General features: G+C 36.7%; 1 protein-coding gene across 9 annotated transcripts in view; it reads right to left on the reverse strand.

Annotated features, from left to right (window-relative positions):
* Nucleotides 1-1,585: 1,585 nt before the first annotated feature.
* The window catches only part of LOC149569641 (uncharacterized), an 85,865-nt gene continuing 72,201 nt past the window's right edge, over nucleotides 1,586-15,249 (reverse strand). For all 9 annotated transcript variants that reach the window (XM_089822362.1, XM_089822360.1, XM_089822356.1 and 6 more), the window contains 3 exons: nucleotides 3,430-3,593; nucleotides 2,061-2,319; nucleotides 1,586-1,902 (listed from right to left, as the gene is read on the reverse strand). In XM_089822362.1, coding sequence (XP_089678488.1) covers nucleotides 1,795-1,902; nucleotides 2,061-2,319; nucleotides 3,430-3,593 — 531 coding nt within the window. In that variant the 3' untranslated portion in view covers nucleotides 1,586-1,794. The remainder of the gene's footprint in view (nucleotides 1,903-2,060; nucleotides 2,320-3,429; nucleotides 3,594-15,249) is intronic.

A 15,249-nucleotide genomic window follows, 5' to 3' on the forward strand; every position in this document is an offset into this window, starting at 1 on the left:
ACTACTACTCCTGTGTACGTACTTCAATTCCTATGATTTTTGTAAGTTTTTCATATTTTCAACTGAATATCTATTACCTTCGCCTCGTTTCTTGCTGTGTCCCAAACCAACTTAGTTACCTGTCCTCCCGAATAAAGAAAGCCCATATTCTATAGCTCCTATATTTTATTGGTGGTGTCATTTCCTGATGTTCCTTTCACACAATAAGATGAAGATATAATGTAGTGCAATAGAATAAAACTAAGATATTCAAATTTATAAATTAGGTCTACAGTACAACAGTACAACCCCAGATATGAAATATCCAGGACGTAATAAGAAATAAGTCTGAAATAGCTACTTCTTTTATAACCAGCCAGACAAAGTTATACTTCATACAACCTGGCTGCAGAAATTTCATATCAACTTTTCCAATCTACAATCAACCTAGTGGAAGGCCTCTCATATGACATACATTTTTTGTCTGAAACTTCCGTTCTCCTGGCAAGCCAGCAGCTCAATGTATTACTTTGACAGAAAACTAACTTTATGTATGCTTGACACCTATAGCCCCCTTTTATAAATTTTAAAATTCTTCTCCTTCACAGACCCATAGATGAGAGGACTAAATGGCCCCATTGCCTGATTCCAACCCAAAGGACAGGTGGCAAAAATCAAATATAGAGGGCCTATTAGATGGCAATGTATCCATTTGAGGAGCAAATGAAGAGTTAAGACTGTTGTACAAGGTTGCATGGGTACTCGTACCCACACCCCTGGTACTCGTACCCACGTACCCAAGTACCGGGTACACGTATCCCACGTACCGGGTACTCGGTGGAGAGCATCATAGCTAAGGACCTTGATTAAGATTCTGATTTTTTTTTTTGGTTTTTTGTTTTTGTATTAGCTTGTTGTTTATCAAACTTAATTCAATACCAAATCAGTTTGAAACTTTGATACTCATTAACAATAAACTTTATCACTGTTCAAGTTAAAAGTTTATCATTTGCAATATGTCATTGTCATATGGTTTAGGATCTTCTTGTTCATGTTTAAAGTCTGCCTTCTTTGTTATGCATCTAAGCATTTATCATGTATTATTATTTCAAACATATAGCAAATCTGAAACTGAAAACAGTACATTACATTTGCAAACTTGATCACTGTTCTTGTTTTGAAAAACCATCGTCATGACTCATAAAATCAGATTTTTTATAAATATAAAAGTGTAATTTTTAAGTTTGACATACCCAAGTACCTCCATCCCCAATTATGAAAAATACTTTAAACATTCAGCAATAGCATATATATATATATATATATATATATATATATATTTGACTTATGGCTTATATTTTCAAATTTCTTGTTTTGAATGCTCAATGTCATGACTCATGACAGATATTTTGATTTTTATATTTTCTATAAAATATTAATTATATAGAAAAAATTAGGCTTACACACGTACCCCCGTCCCCTATTTTGAAAAATATGCGCTCCCGTACCCGCTCCCGTACCCGTTCCCGTTCCCGTACCCACGTACCCATGCAACCTTGCTGTTGTACAATAGTGAGCTGGGACAGGCAATTATCCCCCTTCAATCTAAGAAATACAATTCCGTAGCTCACATCATCTCTTATTAGATTGTTAATTTGATCAAACACTTGATTCTTACATGCCAAAAATGATCATTTCAACAAGAGTTGTAAACTAGATCTACAAAACCAGTGGCACCTTACAAAACAGCAATAGGTACCAGAGTTGTCTATAAGACGTTAAGGCAGGACATGATGACATATTAAAATGCATATACTATTTCTTTAAATTGGTACGTGAAAGGATTCTCTTTCCAAATGGACTACTTCGCAGTGCTGGTAAATGTGGTCGGATGGCTTCAACAAAAGCAGAATGAAGAGCCCCCTGTATCCAGAAACAAAGGAAATTATGAGATTCCTTGTGACTAATCAAACTGAATAAAGAACAGAATCTATATCAAGTCAGCAAAAGAAGATGAGGAAATTGTTTTCTATTTCCATTGGTATGGTCCGGAAGAAAGAAACTAGAAGTTTGGGGGGAACCTTCGAGGCATTCAGGGCAGATTGGACAACATAATTAGCATATGGATCTTGTAAAAGCTGCCCTAGACGAGAAGTATTTATAAGTTCTCGAATAATTTCTGCACGTTTCTCTTCTTCAGCAAGCTTAAGGCATTTTTCAACTACATTACTGCTGAATTTCTGCATGGAAAGGTGTGCATAATGCCCCTCAAGTTGTTCCATTACATCTTCAGTCGCCCACGGAATTTTAAGATCCAAAATATATTGTACAACATAGTTTCTGCAGAAAAGAATAAAAAATGGTTTAGCATATTCAAATGTGAATATCTCAGCAGGTTGTGAAATCATGGCACATTCATCTTATTGTAGCAGGATTCTCCATTTCCCACAAATAACAAACACCCAAGCAGCATCCAAGCAACATATCATAACCACTTGAAAACAAAACAATTGGGGTTCACATCTTTCCGGTTGTGCATGATAGTATCTAGAGTCTAATTGATCAAGCACAGTTTCATTACCTAAAGCTTCCAAATTATATCTGCACAATAAAAAGCCAAGGAAGGTACTTTACAATATAAGTAGTGTAACACCAGTACTGGGGTACGTCGCGATGGGTTTTTGGGACACAAGGAAAATGGGCCTTATTTTCAGAACAGCGACAAGGGGAGGACGGGGCTGGGAGGGGTGTTGTATAATATACATATAGAACTTGAACTACTAGTTATGAAATGATGTTTCAGTAGAACATACCAAACTAAAATACTTGAACATGGCAAAATTGCAACATGAACTAGAACCATTGAATATGCAACATAGTAACATATTACATACCCAATAGTAACATTCAAAAATCAAAATTCAAATAGATATTCAAGTACCCATCCCAGCAGCGGCATGATTGCAGAATGGTGGAGGTGGGGGTACTTGGGTACTCAAGTACCCGGTGCGGGGACGTCTTTCGGCCGGGTACTTCGAGGTTTGGGAGGGGGGTGCGATTCCCCATCTTACACTGAATATAAGATAAGATTAGGTTACCACGTACACTAAACCCAAACAATAATTTTCAATGTCAAAAAGATTTCCAAGATTCGAGTATTACAATGCTATATTCTATTTTCAAATGCAAAAAAGTGCTAAAGATACTACAGAAATACAAGAATTGAAACAATCCAACCTTTTCAAAATAAATTAGTGAATTCACAAGAAAAACTAATTATGCATCAGAGAAAAGACAATGCTTTATTTTCAAATGCAAAACAAGATACAGAACCTAAATACTACAAAAGCAGATCCCACACCTTATAAAAACTTAGCAAATGCTACATCAAACTAGCCTGATAAAAATACAGTCAAAAAATTCCAGTGAAGGATCAATCATAACAATTACCCAAAAGGATCCTGAGAAAGGACCAATGCATTGGCAGCTATTTCAGCTACCAAACGATTCCGCTGGGCTCCAGATGAAAAATCAACACATCGTTGCAGCACACAGCATCCATGGCGATGGGTTGCAATCTCAACACAATGGGCTGCTGCAGCATCAAAGAGAAACTGGCAACATAGAAAACAAATTTTGACTCAATGGAATTGAAGCTGTTAAAATATTAACATTCATGACATTCAAGCTGTTCAAATAGTAATACCACAGAAAAGCAATATTCAAAAGAAATCATGATAGAAATTACAAAACTAATTATTAATATTAAATCTTAAATTTCATTCATGTGCAATGACAAAACAAGCCCTCATTGCACAAAAACGCTGATGACTTAAACAGTTAAACTGCATCCACCTTCAAGCAACTCTGGCTTCTAGATATGTTGTATCCCAGATTTGTATGGACCCATTGTAACAATTTCTCCAATCTATATTCACTAATTTGATAATATCTTAATAGGCTAGAGAACATAATAAGAGAGATAAAGAGAAGACTGGAAAGAGACTCGATACTGGCACCACCTTTTCTTGCTTGTCCCAATTTAATAAAGCTGAAACACAATCTATCGTTATAGGATTAGGAATTTAGGAATAAAGCAGCTTAATACATTTTCATAATTTCTTAAATTTACCAATGACCGATTCTCTTCAATTCAGAGGATCAGAATATAAACAATATGAATTTGCATACCCAGCAAAAGCCCAAAATCAGTTGTAAAGATTAACTCAGCAACATAGCAACCCAGCTCTCATAATGTAAGATATGATCCCTAAAAGGCCTACCAATATTATTTGGCACTGAACTAAATACTTCCTGGGAAATCCCGAAATAAATTTCTACATTCTATTTTTAGTTTTTTTTACCAATGAAATGAGAAAGTACCATCATTAAATAATGAAATAGAGAGGAAGAAAACAATCTGCACTTTCAAAATTATTTCTAACACTATTTCAAATCAATATTTTAAGTAACCACTTTATTGTTGTATTTCCTGACTCCCAAACATCTGCACTAGACATGCCAAATACACCTTGGAAATCAAATTCAGACTGTGCGGGGAACTATAGAGCAAAACTGTATTCTAGCAGGCGTCAACTCAAACTCATGCCACTCCTGTGCACTTAAGGCAACAACTCCTCCAACTTGTGTACATGACTAGACAACTATTAGTGTTGAGCATTTATGGTAGGAATTACACAAGCTCGATATAATATAATAATGTTGATTTTGGGATCACTGCAAATGTACTAACAATGCCAATTTTATTAATTGCGTTCCAAATGCAATGAAGGCTTATAAATATTAGAGGAGGGAAAATGTCTCATGAATAGACATGTCTCTACAGTTAAACATCACTAGTTAACATATTAATATAATAGTAAGATAAATAACCATATATGTAACTCATCTTAAACATATATGTAATATTAATATGTTGAACCATATATGTAATATATTATTATATAATAATATATAATATATAATGCATTGTTATATTATTATATAATATTATATAATGTATCATATATATTATATATATTATATTACATATATAATATATATTATATATATAAGATATTTATCTTAAAGATTATTTACCATCAACAAGGTATCTCATGTTAAAATCAATCCGACAGAAGCTACAACTCTACAACTTTAACTCTCCCTCTTAGCTAGGGAGGATTTATAGAAAACATTATGCTCTCAAGAATATGAAGAGATATCATCTCAGTATGATATTCAATTCACTATGAGGCTAAATTTCTCGCCTTTCATAGGTATCGTGAAGAGATTTTCATAAGTGTTTGGGGTTTTCAATTGAAAAAGGCTATGGCACTATATAGAGCACCCAACTGTGATCTTTATCCTACATGGCTACTTCAAAAGTCCAGTTGGCTCATTCAACCATTCCTTCAGGCTTTCATTCTCGATGAGTTTGTACCCGAATATCTCTGGTTTCCATGAGCAACAACCCAATAGGGTTACCAGGTTCGAATTAAGATTGGATGTTGTTTGCTCTGTACTTCTGTGGACATTTCCTTATGTTCGATTCTGCCCATGAATCTGAATGGATCTACCTTCAAGCAATTAAGCTTCCCATGAAGGAACCTGGCTCTGATACCATGTTGATTTTAAGATCGCTACAAATGTACTAATAATGCCAAATTTTATTAATTGTGTTCCAAATGCAATGAAGGCTTATAAATATGAGAGGAGACATGTCACATGAAGAGACATGTCTCTACGGTTAAACATCACTAGTTAACATATTAAATAATAGAAATATAAATAACCATATATGTAACTCATCTTAAGCATATATGTAATATTAATATGTTAACCATATATGTAATATTATTATATAATAATATATAATGTATAATATATATTATATATTATATTACATATATAATATATATTATATATATAAGATACTTATCTTAAAGATGATTTACCATCAACAAGGTATCTCATGTTAAAATCAAACTGATAGAAGCTACAACTTCAACAAATAAAAGCATAGTTTTTCTGTGCTTATGATTGGATATAAGAATGTCTACTCAATTTGCAAGTGTTGATCAATTTTGCATTCTCCCTGGTCCATATTTAGATCTTCAGATATATATATATTGATAGGTCCTCCCAAACCCATTAGGCAGCAATAATGTTATGGAAGGCTCCTCAAGGTCATATTATTAAATAATAATATCCTTGAATCTACTAACCTGTGAGCTAGATAAATATATTTTTACATCTCCAAATGATAAGGTTGGTACAGAAAAATATTTGCATCTCTACAAATCATTATCATTGTGTTCTAAACTTTTCCACCAATATAAATTTGTTCATCTTGATTCTTGACAGTAAAGAAGCAAAGGGAAATTGTTTTCAAACGTTATCTTTTCTTGGACAAGGAAATACAGCATAGTTTGGTTGAGCAAGAGTCTGGTTGTGCAAGGAGTTGGATTTATGGATTTATGGATCTTCTTCAAGTGTTTGTGCCCCATTCCTACACCTTTGCAAACTTACAATGAGTTGAAAAAGTAAGTTTTTTTTCAATTTGATATTGTTTTTGTTCAAGTTTTTTGTTTTTTTTTTTTCATTTTTCTTTCATTGTCCATAACATCTGCCCCTTTTTAAGAATTTCTCATTCTCTTGCTCTCATATTTAGTATGTATAAAATTTCTTGCTGCAGGAAAAGGAACTGTAATGGCATCTACCTCTTCCTCCATAGGCAATACTGAACAAAGAATAGAACCCAATTTTGATTCTTCTTTGTGTAAGTATGATGGTATTGTAAGACCCCTTCCCGGACATGGTGCATTTTGTTGGAAAAGACAGGGTTGTGAAGTAGAAAACAATAGTTCATATGATCAGGTGGTAGATCATTAGCGTGGAATCCCTGGAAGATTTAGGGATATACTTAAAAAAAAAGAATATACATTACACAATCAAATTATTGGTGATGATCCTATTGACCTTAGCTCTACTTGTAAGTCAACTAATGCCAATGAAGAAGAAGAAAATGACAATGAAGAAGAAGAATATCCATAAAAAGTAAATCCATTAGTTGTACTTAAAACAATGATACTTGAGCTTGATGTTATGATTTATCACTTGAGATTTTAATGTTTTGAATCTTTTATGTTCCACTTGAAGTCAATGATACTATGATGGTATAATCATGATTCGTGATGCTATGATTACAAGTTTATGGTACTTTTTGTTTAAATGTTTTCATGTTACTATATGACATTCTAATCTTTACACGTTTTTGTACTAACAAACCCAAATAAACCCTAACCCCTTTTAAAAAAATTGATGTACTGGTGAACCGATCCTTTGAACCTAAACTTTAACCCAAACCTGAACTGGCATCCTAGCTAAGAAATAATAAATCAACACATAAAGATTGCCAAGAGGTCTATTTTCCAGATATAGCAGCAATTATGCTCTCTTTTCCAAGATTTCACTTGACTCACGAATCACCAAATAAGAGCTCAAACAATTGAATACATAAATGTATCTTCTTTCCGTATATTGTCAAAAACAGTTCATTCCCAAACAAATGATGTGACAGGAGAGAAACATTCAGAATCTGTATTATTTCCTTAATAATTACATAATTAAATCAAAGATTCTCTTTGACTCATCACAAGAGATGAATTTTGAAGTAAGGGATCTATTAAAACATCACACAAAAGTTTCATCGAGTTCTTTTCCAGCTGCAAGCAGTCACATGATCCTCTCAATCATGGTTGATCAGTTCAACAGTGAACTACAGGGTAGCTACACTGTAGCAGTTCAAGAGAAGTTACAAATTTCTTAACAGCTCAGGTTAGATTTTTCCCATCTTATTCACGATCTCCATTTTTGTCTTGTACACATTCTTCATTGACATTTCAAAGGCTCTTTAGACTGTTAAAAGTTCTTGTGTACTCTTATCACCCCTTGTAGTTTTATTTATCTTATACTCCTAAGTTGCTGGTTCAAGTTCTGGTACATATGCGGGTTCAAAATTCACTCATTCATTTTGGGTTTATTTATACAAGAATAAATTTAAAATAAAATAAAATTATGTGTGTGTGTGCGCACACACGTGCTACAGAAAATAAATTCATACATCACTATGCAAATATTAAAGCAACTTAGCAAAATACACCACCATATCAATGTTTTGCTTCAAAAACAATAATGTCAACATTAATAATCATTCATTTGTGATCAAATATCATTAAAAATCATCAAAAAACTCATCAAAGGTATGTTGCTGCAGATCAGAAGCACAAATAGTGCCACTAGCATCAATACTAGCAGCCTTAGGCCAAAACTCAAGATCAGCTTCAACATCACTAAGCATCTTGCGATCACCATCATCAATTGCAAGTGTATCAAAGTGGGCTTCCAACTCTACAAACTCTGATTCAACATCCAAATGCTTTGCCTCCCCTTTTTTGTAAGTATTCTCTTTGTGTGTTATGAGCCTCAAGTTTGAATGTACAAAGCAGTGTTCTGAGACTCTGCGAGTCTGAGGCAGAGGCGGCCTTTCTGAGACATATGGTCTCTGGACTTGGACTCGGCCAAGTCCTAGCAGTTCTCCTGAATTTTTTTTTTTAATTTTTTAATTTTTTTTTTTAAATTTAAAAAGATAGAGATTTCTGGAAGGTTTTTTTTTCAGTGTATATTAATTCTGAAATTATTGTTGTGGTATGTCAGGAATTTATTAAGGATTGAATATTAAATCTTAAATCTTCAAATTTATGTTTGAAAATCTTGAATATTATAGGAAATTTAATGTTTAAATCTTCAAATGTCGTTAACCAGGTTATAGCAAATTATATAGTTGAATAGCCCTGCATCTCAAAATGAAGGATAGTTACCCAAATTGAAGGCTCACTGCCAATATTGGTTATTATCTGGGTTTCATTATGAAGAAGTCGCATTGGAGAGTTCAGTAATGCTGTAAAGATATATTTCAGATTTACATATATTTGTGTTATAATTCTATAATGATGTATATGAGTTTTTTCTTTTAAACTTACGTGTTCATGAATGTTACAACTCTCTAGTGTTGTACATAAAGTTATAAACTTTCAGACTTACGTGTATATGTGTTGCTGGCTATGTCCTTGATCATTTTCTTGGCAAAAATTTGTAAGCCAGCTATAATTGTTATTAAAAGACTTTTACCGTTAAAAGTTGTGTTTCACTAAGCAAATTGATAGACATACTTGAGAGCCCTGTTGTTGTCTACAATGCGCACATAAGCTGTAACAAACATATTTCTCAATATCTGAGTCTTCCATGAGTCATCTTAGGCGTATTCGTAGGAGGGCATAGGCTACTATGAACCTTAGTCTTCTACACTCTAGCTGATATTTTGATATATGTTTTCAACTTTTAATTCCATGGATTTCATATATTGTAGACATTTGACAGTGTAGACATTTTCATGGTGACACTATGTTTAACTTAATATTATGTTATTCAGTTTTTTTACTTCAGAAATTCGTTGTTAGACTTATGTGATCTATGCAAAATTGTGTATGAGTATTAAGTAGCTTCTATTTATCTCAATTATTGTGTATTTGATGTTAATTGACTAAATGATACATGAAAAAATCTTTAAATCTTTAAAAATCTTTGAATTTCATGGGTTTTTTGATTTTCCGAGTCCTTGCTGAGTATGGTTGCCAAGTCTAAGTCCGAGTCGGACTTTCCGAATCAGAGGTGAGTCTAAGTCCCATAACTATGGTACAAAGACCAAGTTAAATACCTTCATGGAGTTTAGTCGTTTGTGTTTTATTGAGTGGATGGAGTATGTGCTCTAGTTCCTCTCAGATGATGATGAACTAACAAGCTATCAAGATTTACAATTTTGAAATGAGAGAAATAAAAGTTTTAAATAAAAAAAAATTTAAAAATATAAATTCAATATTCATCAATAAGAATTTAGAAATTAGAATCTTAAGATTAAAGAACAAAATTGAGATAAAAATTTGATGGCAATAATTGTAGGTGTTGGTACATTTGTCAAATGAAGAACCACCATTTATGATCATCAACATTTTTCTTGTCTTCAAGAGCTTCAAGACCACAATCATCGATGCTCGTGAAAATCATAAATTTAGACCTCACTAGAGATCACAGCTACTCGCAAAAGAGTCTTCGTAGGGTTGCATTGTACCCTTGGGCAACTTCAGGATCTCTCTATGGAGCAACTCTAGGGGTAGTCCCCCTTGAGGACTGATTAGCTATAGAATATGGGGTTCAATGCAAAGGCAAGTAGATGCAAAGGGGTGGTCATTTTGTTCCATCTCTCTACCATGATTACCTGTTGCTCCTTGAAGAACTTTTAGTTAGGGCCTTCCTCTGTCTCATTTACGATATTTCTAATATCCTTAATGACGGAATCAATACCATCATACACCTCACCCAAGCAAGGTGTATCCATGTGAGTGTATCGAATCATGCTCAATATAAGTTCGGTGAACTTCAAAAGGTACTCAACACGATCCCACCAAGAGTCATCTAATATCAATACAAGCAATTGTCTTGGCACTATCAGATTGCCTCAATATGCTCCAATTAGCAATGATCACTCATTCTAGACAATGTCTATTTAACCTTGACAAGGCATCTCAAAACATTAGTGTTGGAGGCAAACCAAGTCTCGGCAACTTATTTTAAGATCAAGAAAATAAAACATTAAAAACAAGATTAAAATTTAAATTTAAAAACATAGATAGGATTAGATAAGATAAATTTATCAATGTCCAAAAATAGACCACAAACGGGTCTAAGGGATTGATAAGCGTGCAACAAGACCGTAGCTAACAACGGGAGCACCAAACGGCGTCTATGGAAAGAACAAAACAAGAAAGCAAAAAGCTGGAACAAGATAAAACAGTCCAGAACTTAAGGGTATGATATAGGGCGAGCCTGAGCCTCGAGTCGTCTCAAGGAGTAGCTGGAGATAGGATGATGTTGCAGAGAGTAACATAAGTGAGGTGTCACAAATTTTGTGTGCCCTGAAGAATGGCCAAATGACCTCTTCATCCCCTAGGCAAGAGACCTGGGAGGGAAGGAGGAGGTGATGAGCTAGTATGACATTTGTCTAGGTGGAAACTGAAACTCAAAAGTGTGATCCTAAAGCTGCATGGCCTCTTATAGATAGAGGGCAAGACACCTCAAATAATGTATCTGAAAAAAGAGGATAGGCTCGAACAGATGGGGCAACATTAAACAATATGGGTCTCCAATTCCACCTCCCCAAGAGGGCAGAGGCACCAAATCCTATCCCTCTGTCAATCTTATGGTTTGTTTGTAAGCATAGTTGATGAGAGCCCACCCTAAAGGACCCCAAGGAAATGCATAGGGCATGAGTCTAGTAACAAGTGAGGTACTGAGGGGGAACAATGATCTTGTCCTAGATATCCATGTAATGCTCAATGTAGAATACAATCCTTGAGTGGAATCACCCTGAAGGATTACTCTGCATCATGAATATATAATGTTTGTAGATGTTGGTATGGGCATGCTCATTCAGCTCCTGTCGAGACAAAAGGAGCTGAACGGGGGCGTCTAGGGAGAACTAGAAAGGGGGGGAGGAAATCAATCACATTCCCAACCGAACCAAGAAGAGTAGAGGCCTGGGCAAACCAACAATGAGATCTATTTGTCGAGCTAGACCCTGCAACCACCTCAGAAGAGCAATAGGCCAAGTAAGACCATCTGTGGCGACCCTCAGAGGAGTCTATGAAGCTGATAGAGAAACCAAACCAAATCAATGATAGTCCCAAGCCTAAAGGGATGGGCACTGAACTTTGCCAAGATTTTGTTTGGGGTGGACCGATGAGATCTGACAATGCATCGAAGGAGGGTTTGGACTCTCTCAACCAAAGCCTTGTTAGACTCCAAGAGAGAGAGTTCCCAAACGATAGGGTTGTAGAGGAAAGTCAGTTTGACGAAGGAATCCAAAAGGGACATCTTGGTTGTGGTATCCTAGAAATAATGTTTGAAGCACTATCTCTAAAGCATAGCCAAGGAACCACACCCTTTGCTACCCAAGGGTTGCATAGCAGGTCTCAAGCTAAAACACCACCTTAGAAGAGCAATAGGCTAAGTAAGAATATCTAGAGCAACCCTCAGAGAAGTCCACGAAGCTAATGGAGAAACCAAACCAAATCAATGATAGTCCCAAGCCTGAAGGGATGGGCACTGAACTTGACCAAGATATTGTTTGGGGTGAAGCAATGAGATCTGATAATGTGTCAAAGGAGGGTTTGAATCTCTCAACCAAAGTCTAGTCAAAATCCAAAAGAGGGCCCCCAAACGATAGAGTCGTAGAGAACAGCTGGTTTGACCAAGGAATCCAAAAGGGACATCTTGGTTGTGGTATCCTGGATATAATTTTTGAAGCACTATCTCTCAAGCATAGCCAGGGAACCACACCCTTTGTTACCCCGGCGTTGCATAGTAGGTCTCAAGTTGAAACTGGGTCCAGAGAACTTAACCCCCAAGTATAGGATGAATTGATGTCAATCTCGTTGTCGTCAAAGTAGAAATGGAGATGTGAGGTCTTCAAGTAGTTGAAGACCATCACACGAGTATTGCCCAAGCTCACGACTAACTATCACAAATCACAAAAGGAGGCCAAACCATCCAAAGCTGTTGAAATCCCTCCGAGGAAGAAGCCAAAAGGACCATGTTGTCAGGAAGAGTAAAATGGATGTCAAAACCTAGTGTAAGTAGTAGCCATCACCACAAAGCGAGAAGTCCTAGAGGAAATTCTAGAGCTCATCAATGTAGACCGAAGAAAGTAGGTAAGAGAGGGCACCCCTACTTCACCCCGATGGTACTATGAATGGGATCCAAAAAACCCTTCAAAGTCTTGAACCTTCCCACAACACTACCACATAACCTCATGATAGTTGTCACTAGAGTCTATGAAATCATGATGTTTCTAAGTCTTTGGAAGAGGGTCGTCCGAAGGACAAAATCAAAATCTCTATGACAATCCACAAACAAGCAATAGACTTTTACCTACCGGCATCGAGCCTCCTCAATAATAGACTGAAGAGTCAAAATATGGTCCATGGTCTGAAAATTAGTACAAAATAAGGCATGGCCCTTAGAATGACAGTGTCATCGATCAAGGTCTCTAGATAAGATAGTATTATCGATCAAGATCTATAGATAAGACAGTATTGAGCACATTGACATAGAGTTTGGCGAATGTACGCCCAACCATTATCTTGTAGTTGTTGAGGTCCAAGGTTGACCCTGTCTTATGAATCGGATAGATAATGTGTCAGGACAAAGAGTCAAGAAAGCTAGTACAAACCACTATGTTAAAGAGCACTGTGAAAAGGGAGCCCAAAACAATAATACCATGCTTGAAGAGCTCTGCTTGGAACCCTTCAAAACCCATTGCCTTCTATTGTTCATGAATCTAAATGCCTCGCTGATATTGGAGAACGTGAAGAGATGGCAACGAGGCAGGGGAATGACGTGGGGGAGGTTGGCCAAGGATCTCGTAGAGAGCTAAGGTGTGGGAAATCAAGGAACTGTGTTCTAGGGTGGCGGGAGGAGGGAGGCGGGGAAATAGGGTATGTAAGAACAGCTTCAAAGACTGTAGAAGAGAGGCATATAAGTATCTACACTACATTGTGAAGAACATTCGCTTCTTATGGAAAAGTTGTCGAACTGGGCTAACAAGGGGGAAAGGGTGGGGAAAGCCTAGCAAACTGAGTGGCGAAAGGACTCACAATCCTCATCAAACCATTGATTCATGGGGCAAGTACTATTGCACTTGAGGCTAAGGAAAAGGGAGGAGGTGTGATGGGGAATGGAGAGAAGGGCAGACTCGTACAACACGGTAGCAAGCGAAGCAAACATCCTAGAATCAATGAAGGAATCTTGGGGAAGAAGTCATCTAAGGTGATGGACCAAGAGGTCAAGGTCGCTCTCGATGAAGCAAAAGGTGCATGTGGAAAGGGCCAACTCAAGAGGGAGGTGGGGGAGTGGTGGCGGAGGGGGGGAGAGACACTGAAGATGATGCTGGGGGTGTGATCGGCCAAGGGAAGGCAAGAGATGGTGAAGCGATTGATGGAGGGGATGAAGGAAGCACAAGAAAGAGTGTAGTCAACCACACTCGCACTGCCACAGTGTGAGAAACAAGTGAAGAGACCATACCCAAGAAAGCAGGAAAATCCATTCAGGATCACCAAGTTCAGAAAATTTGCATAATTGTAATAGATAGTAACAATATCTAGTGAGGGAACCTTGATAGTCCTCTAAAATCATTACAAGCCCAGTGTGTCCGGATTCATCTCAATAGTGCAAACCAAATCAAAGCGACGATTGTGGAGGGGGGTTTAATGGTCTTTGGTCCATGCATTAAAGTCCCCAATAATGATGATGTCCCTCATGGCAAAGAACCTAGTCACGTGCTCATGTAGGTCTGCAAAAGGGTTGTTGCTCTTTGTGCTTTGGGTTGCATAGTATGAGGAAGTTGGTGGAAAATAACACACCACAATGAAGATATCTTCGCAATGCAACATTGCCAAAATAATGCAAATTCACATGAATTTGGAAGATCAGTCAAAATGAGCCACGAAAGTCATGCTAAAAGGGCAGTTCTAGTGTTCTTGCGTCTCTTAGAGGTAAAGTAAAAGGCATCTCTAGGCAATGTATGTGAACAAGGTCATGAGGGACTGTGCCTCGCGAAACAAGCAATAGAATCTCTCTGATGTCATAGTATGTGGGGCAGTGAAAAATGAAGTCAGTCTCCATCTTGTTGGCATCCAAGGAGTACTGAAAGGGGGGAGATAGTTAATACCAATACCAATAGAACCCAACTTTGTAGAAGTTTGACCAAACCAACAAGCCCTGCTTGTAGGGTCCAAGCGAGCAATGGCCTCTGAAGAACAAAAAGCTCGATAAGAGTATTTGTGACACCCATCCAAGGACTCTGCAAAAAGCTTTAGGTGATGAAAGATCCATACCAAGTCGAAAGTGGTACTAAGTCTAAAAGGATGCACTCCAAACTCTACAAGAACAATGTTGTGTGGGGTATACTCACTACACTTGATGATACATTGAAGTAAGAGAGTTTGGACCTGCTCCCGTAAGTGTGACCCCAAAACCATATAGCCATAGAGAACAAGTCTAATCAAATTGTCCAAAGGGTCATCTAGACTCAATGTCCTAAAAGTGGTTCCTGGAGCATTATCTCTCAACAAGGGCAAGAGAACTATAGCCCTT

This window comes from Cupressus sempervirens, chromosome 3 (assembly GCF_028749045.1).
Source record: "Cupressus sempervirens isolate cs-2001-9-10 chromosome 3, ASM2874904v1, whole genome shotgun sequence".
NCBI classification, from domain to species: Eukaryota; Viridiplantae; Streptophyta; class Pinopsida; order Cupressales; family Cupressaceae; genus Cupressus; species Cupressus sempervirens.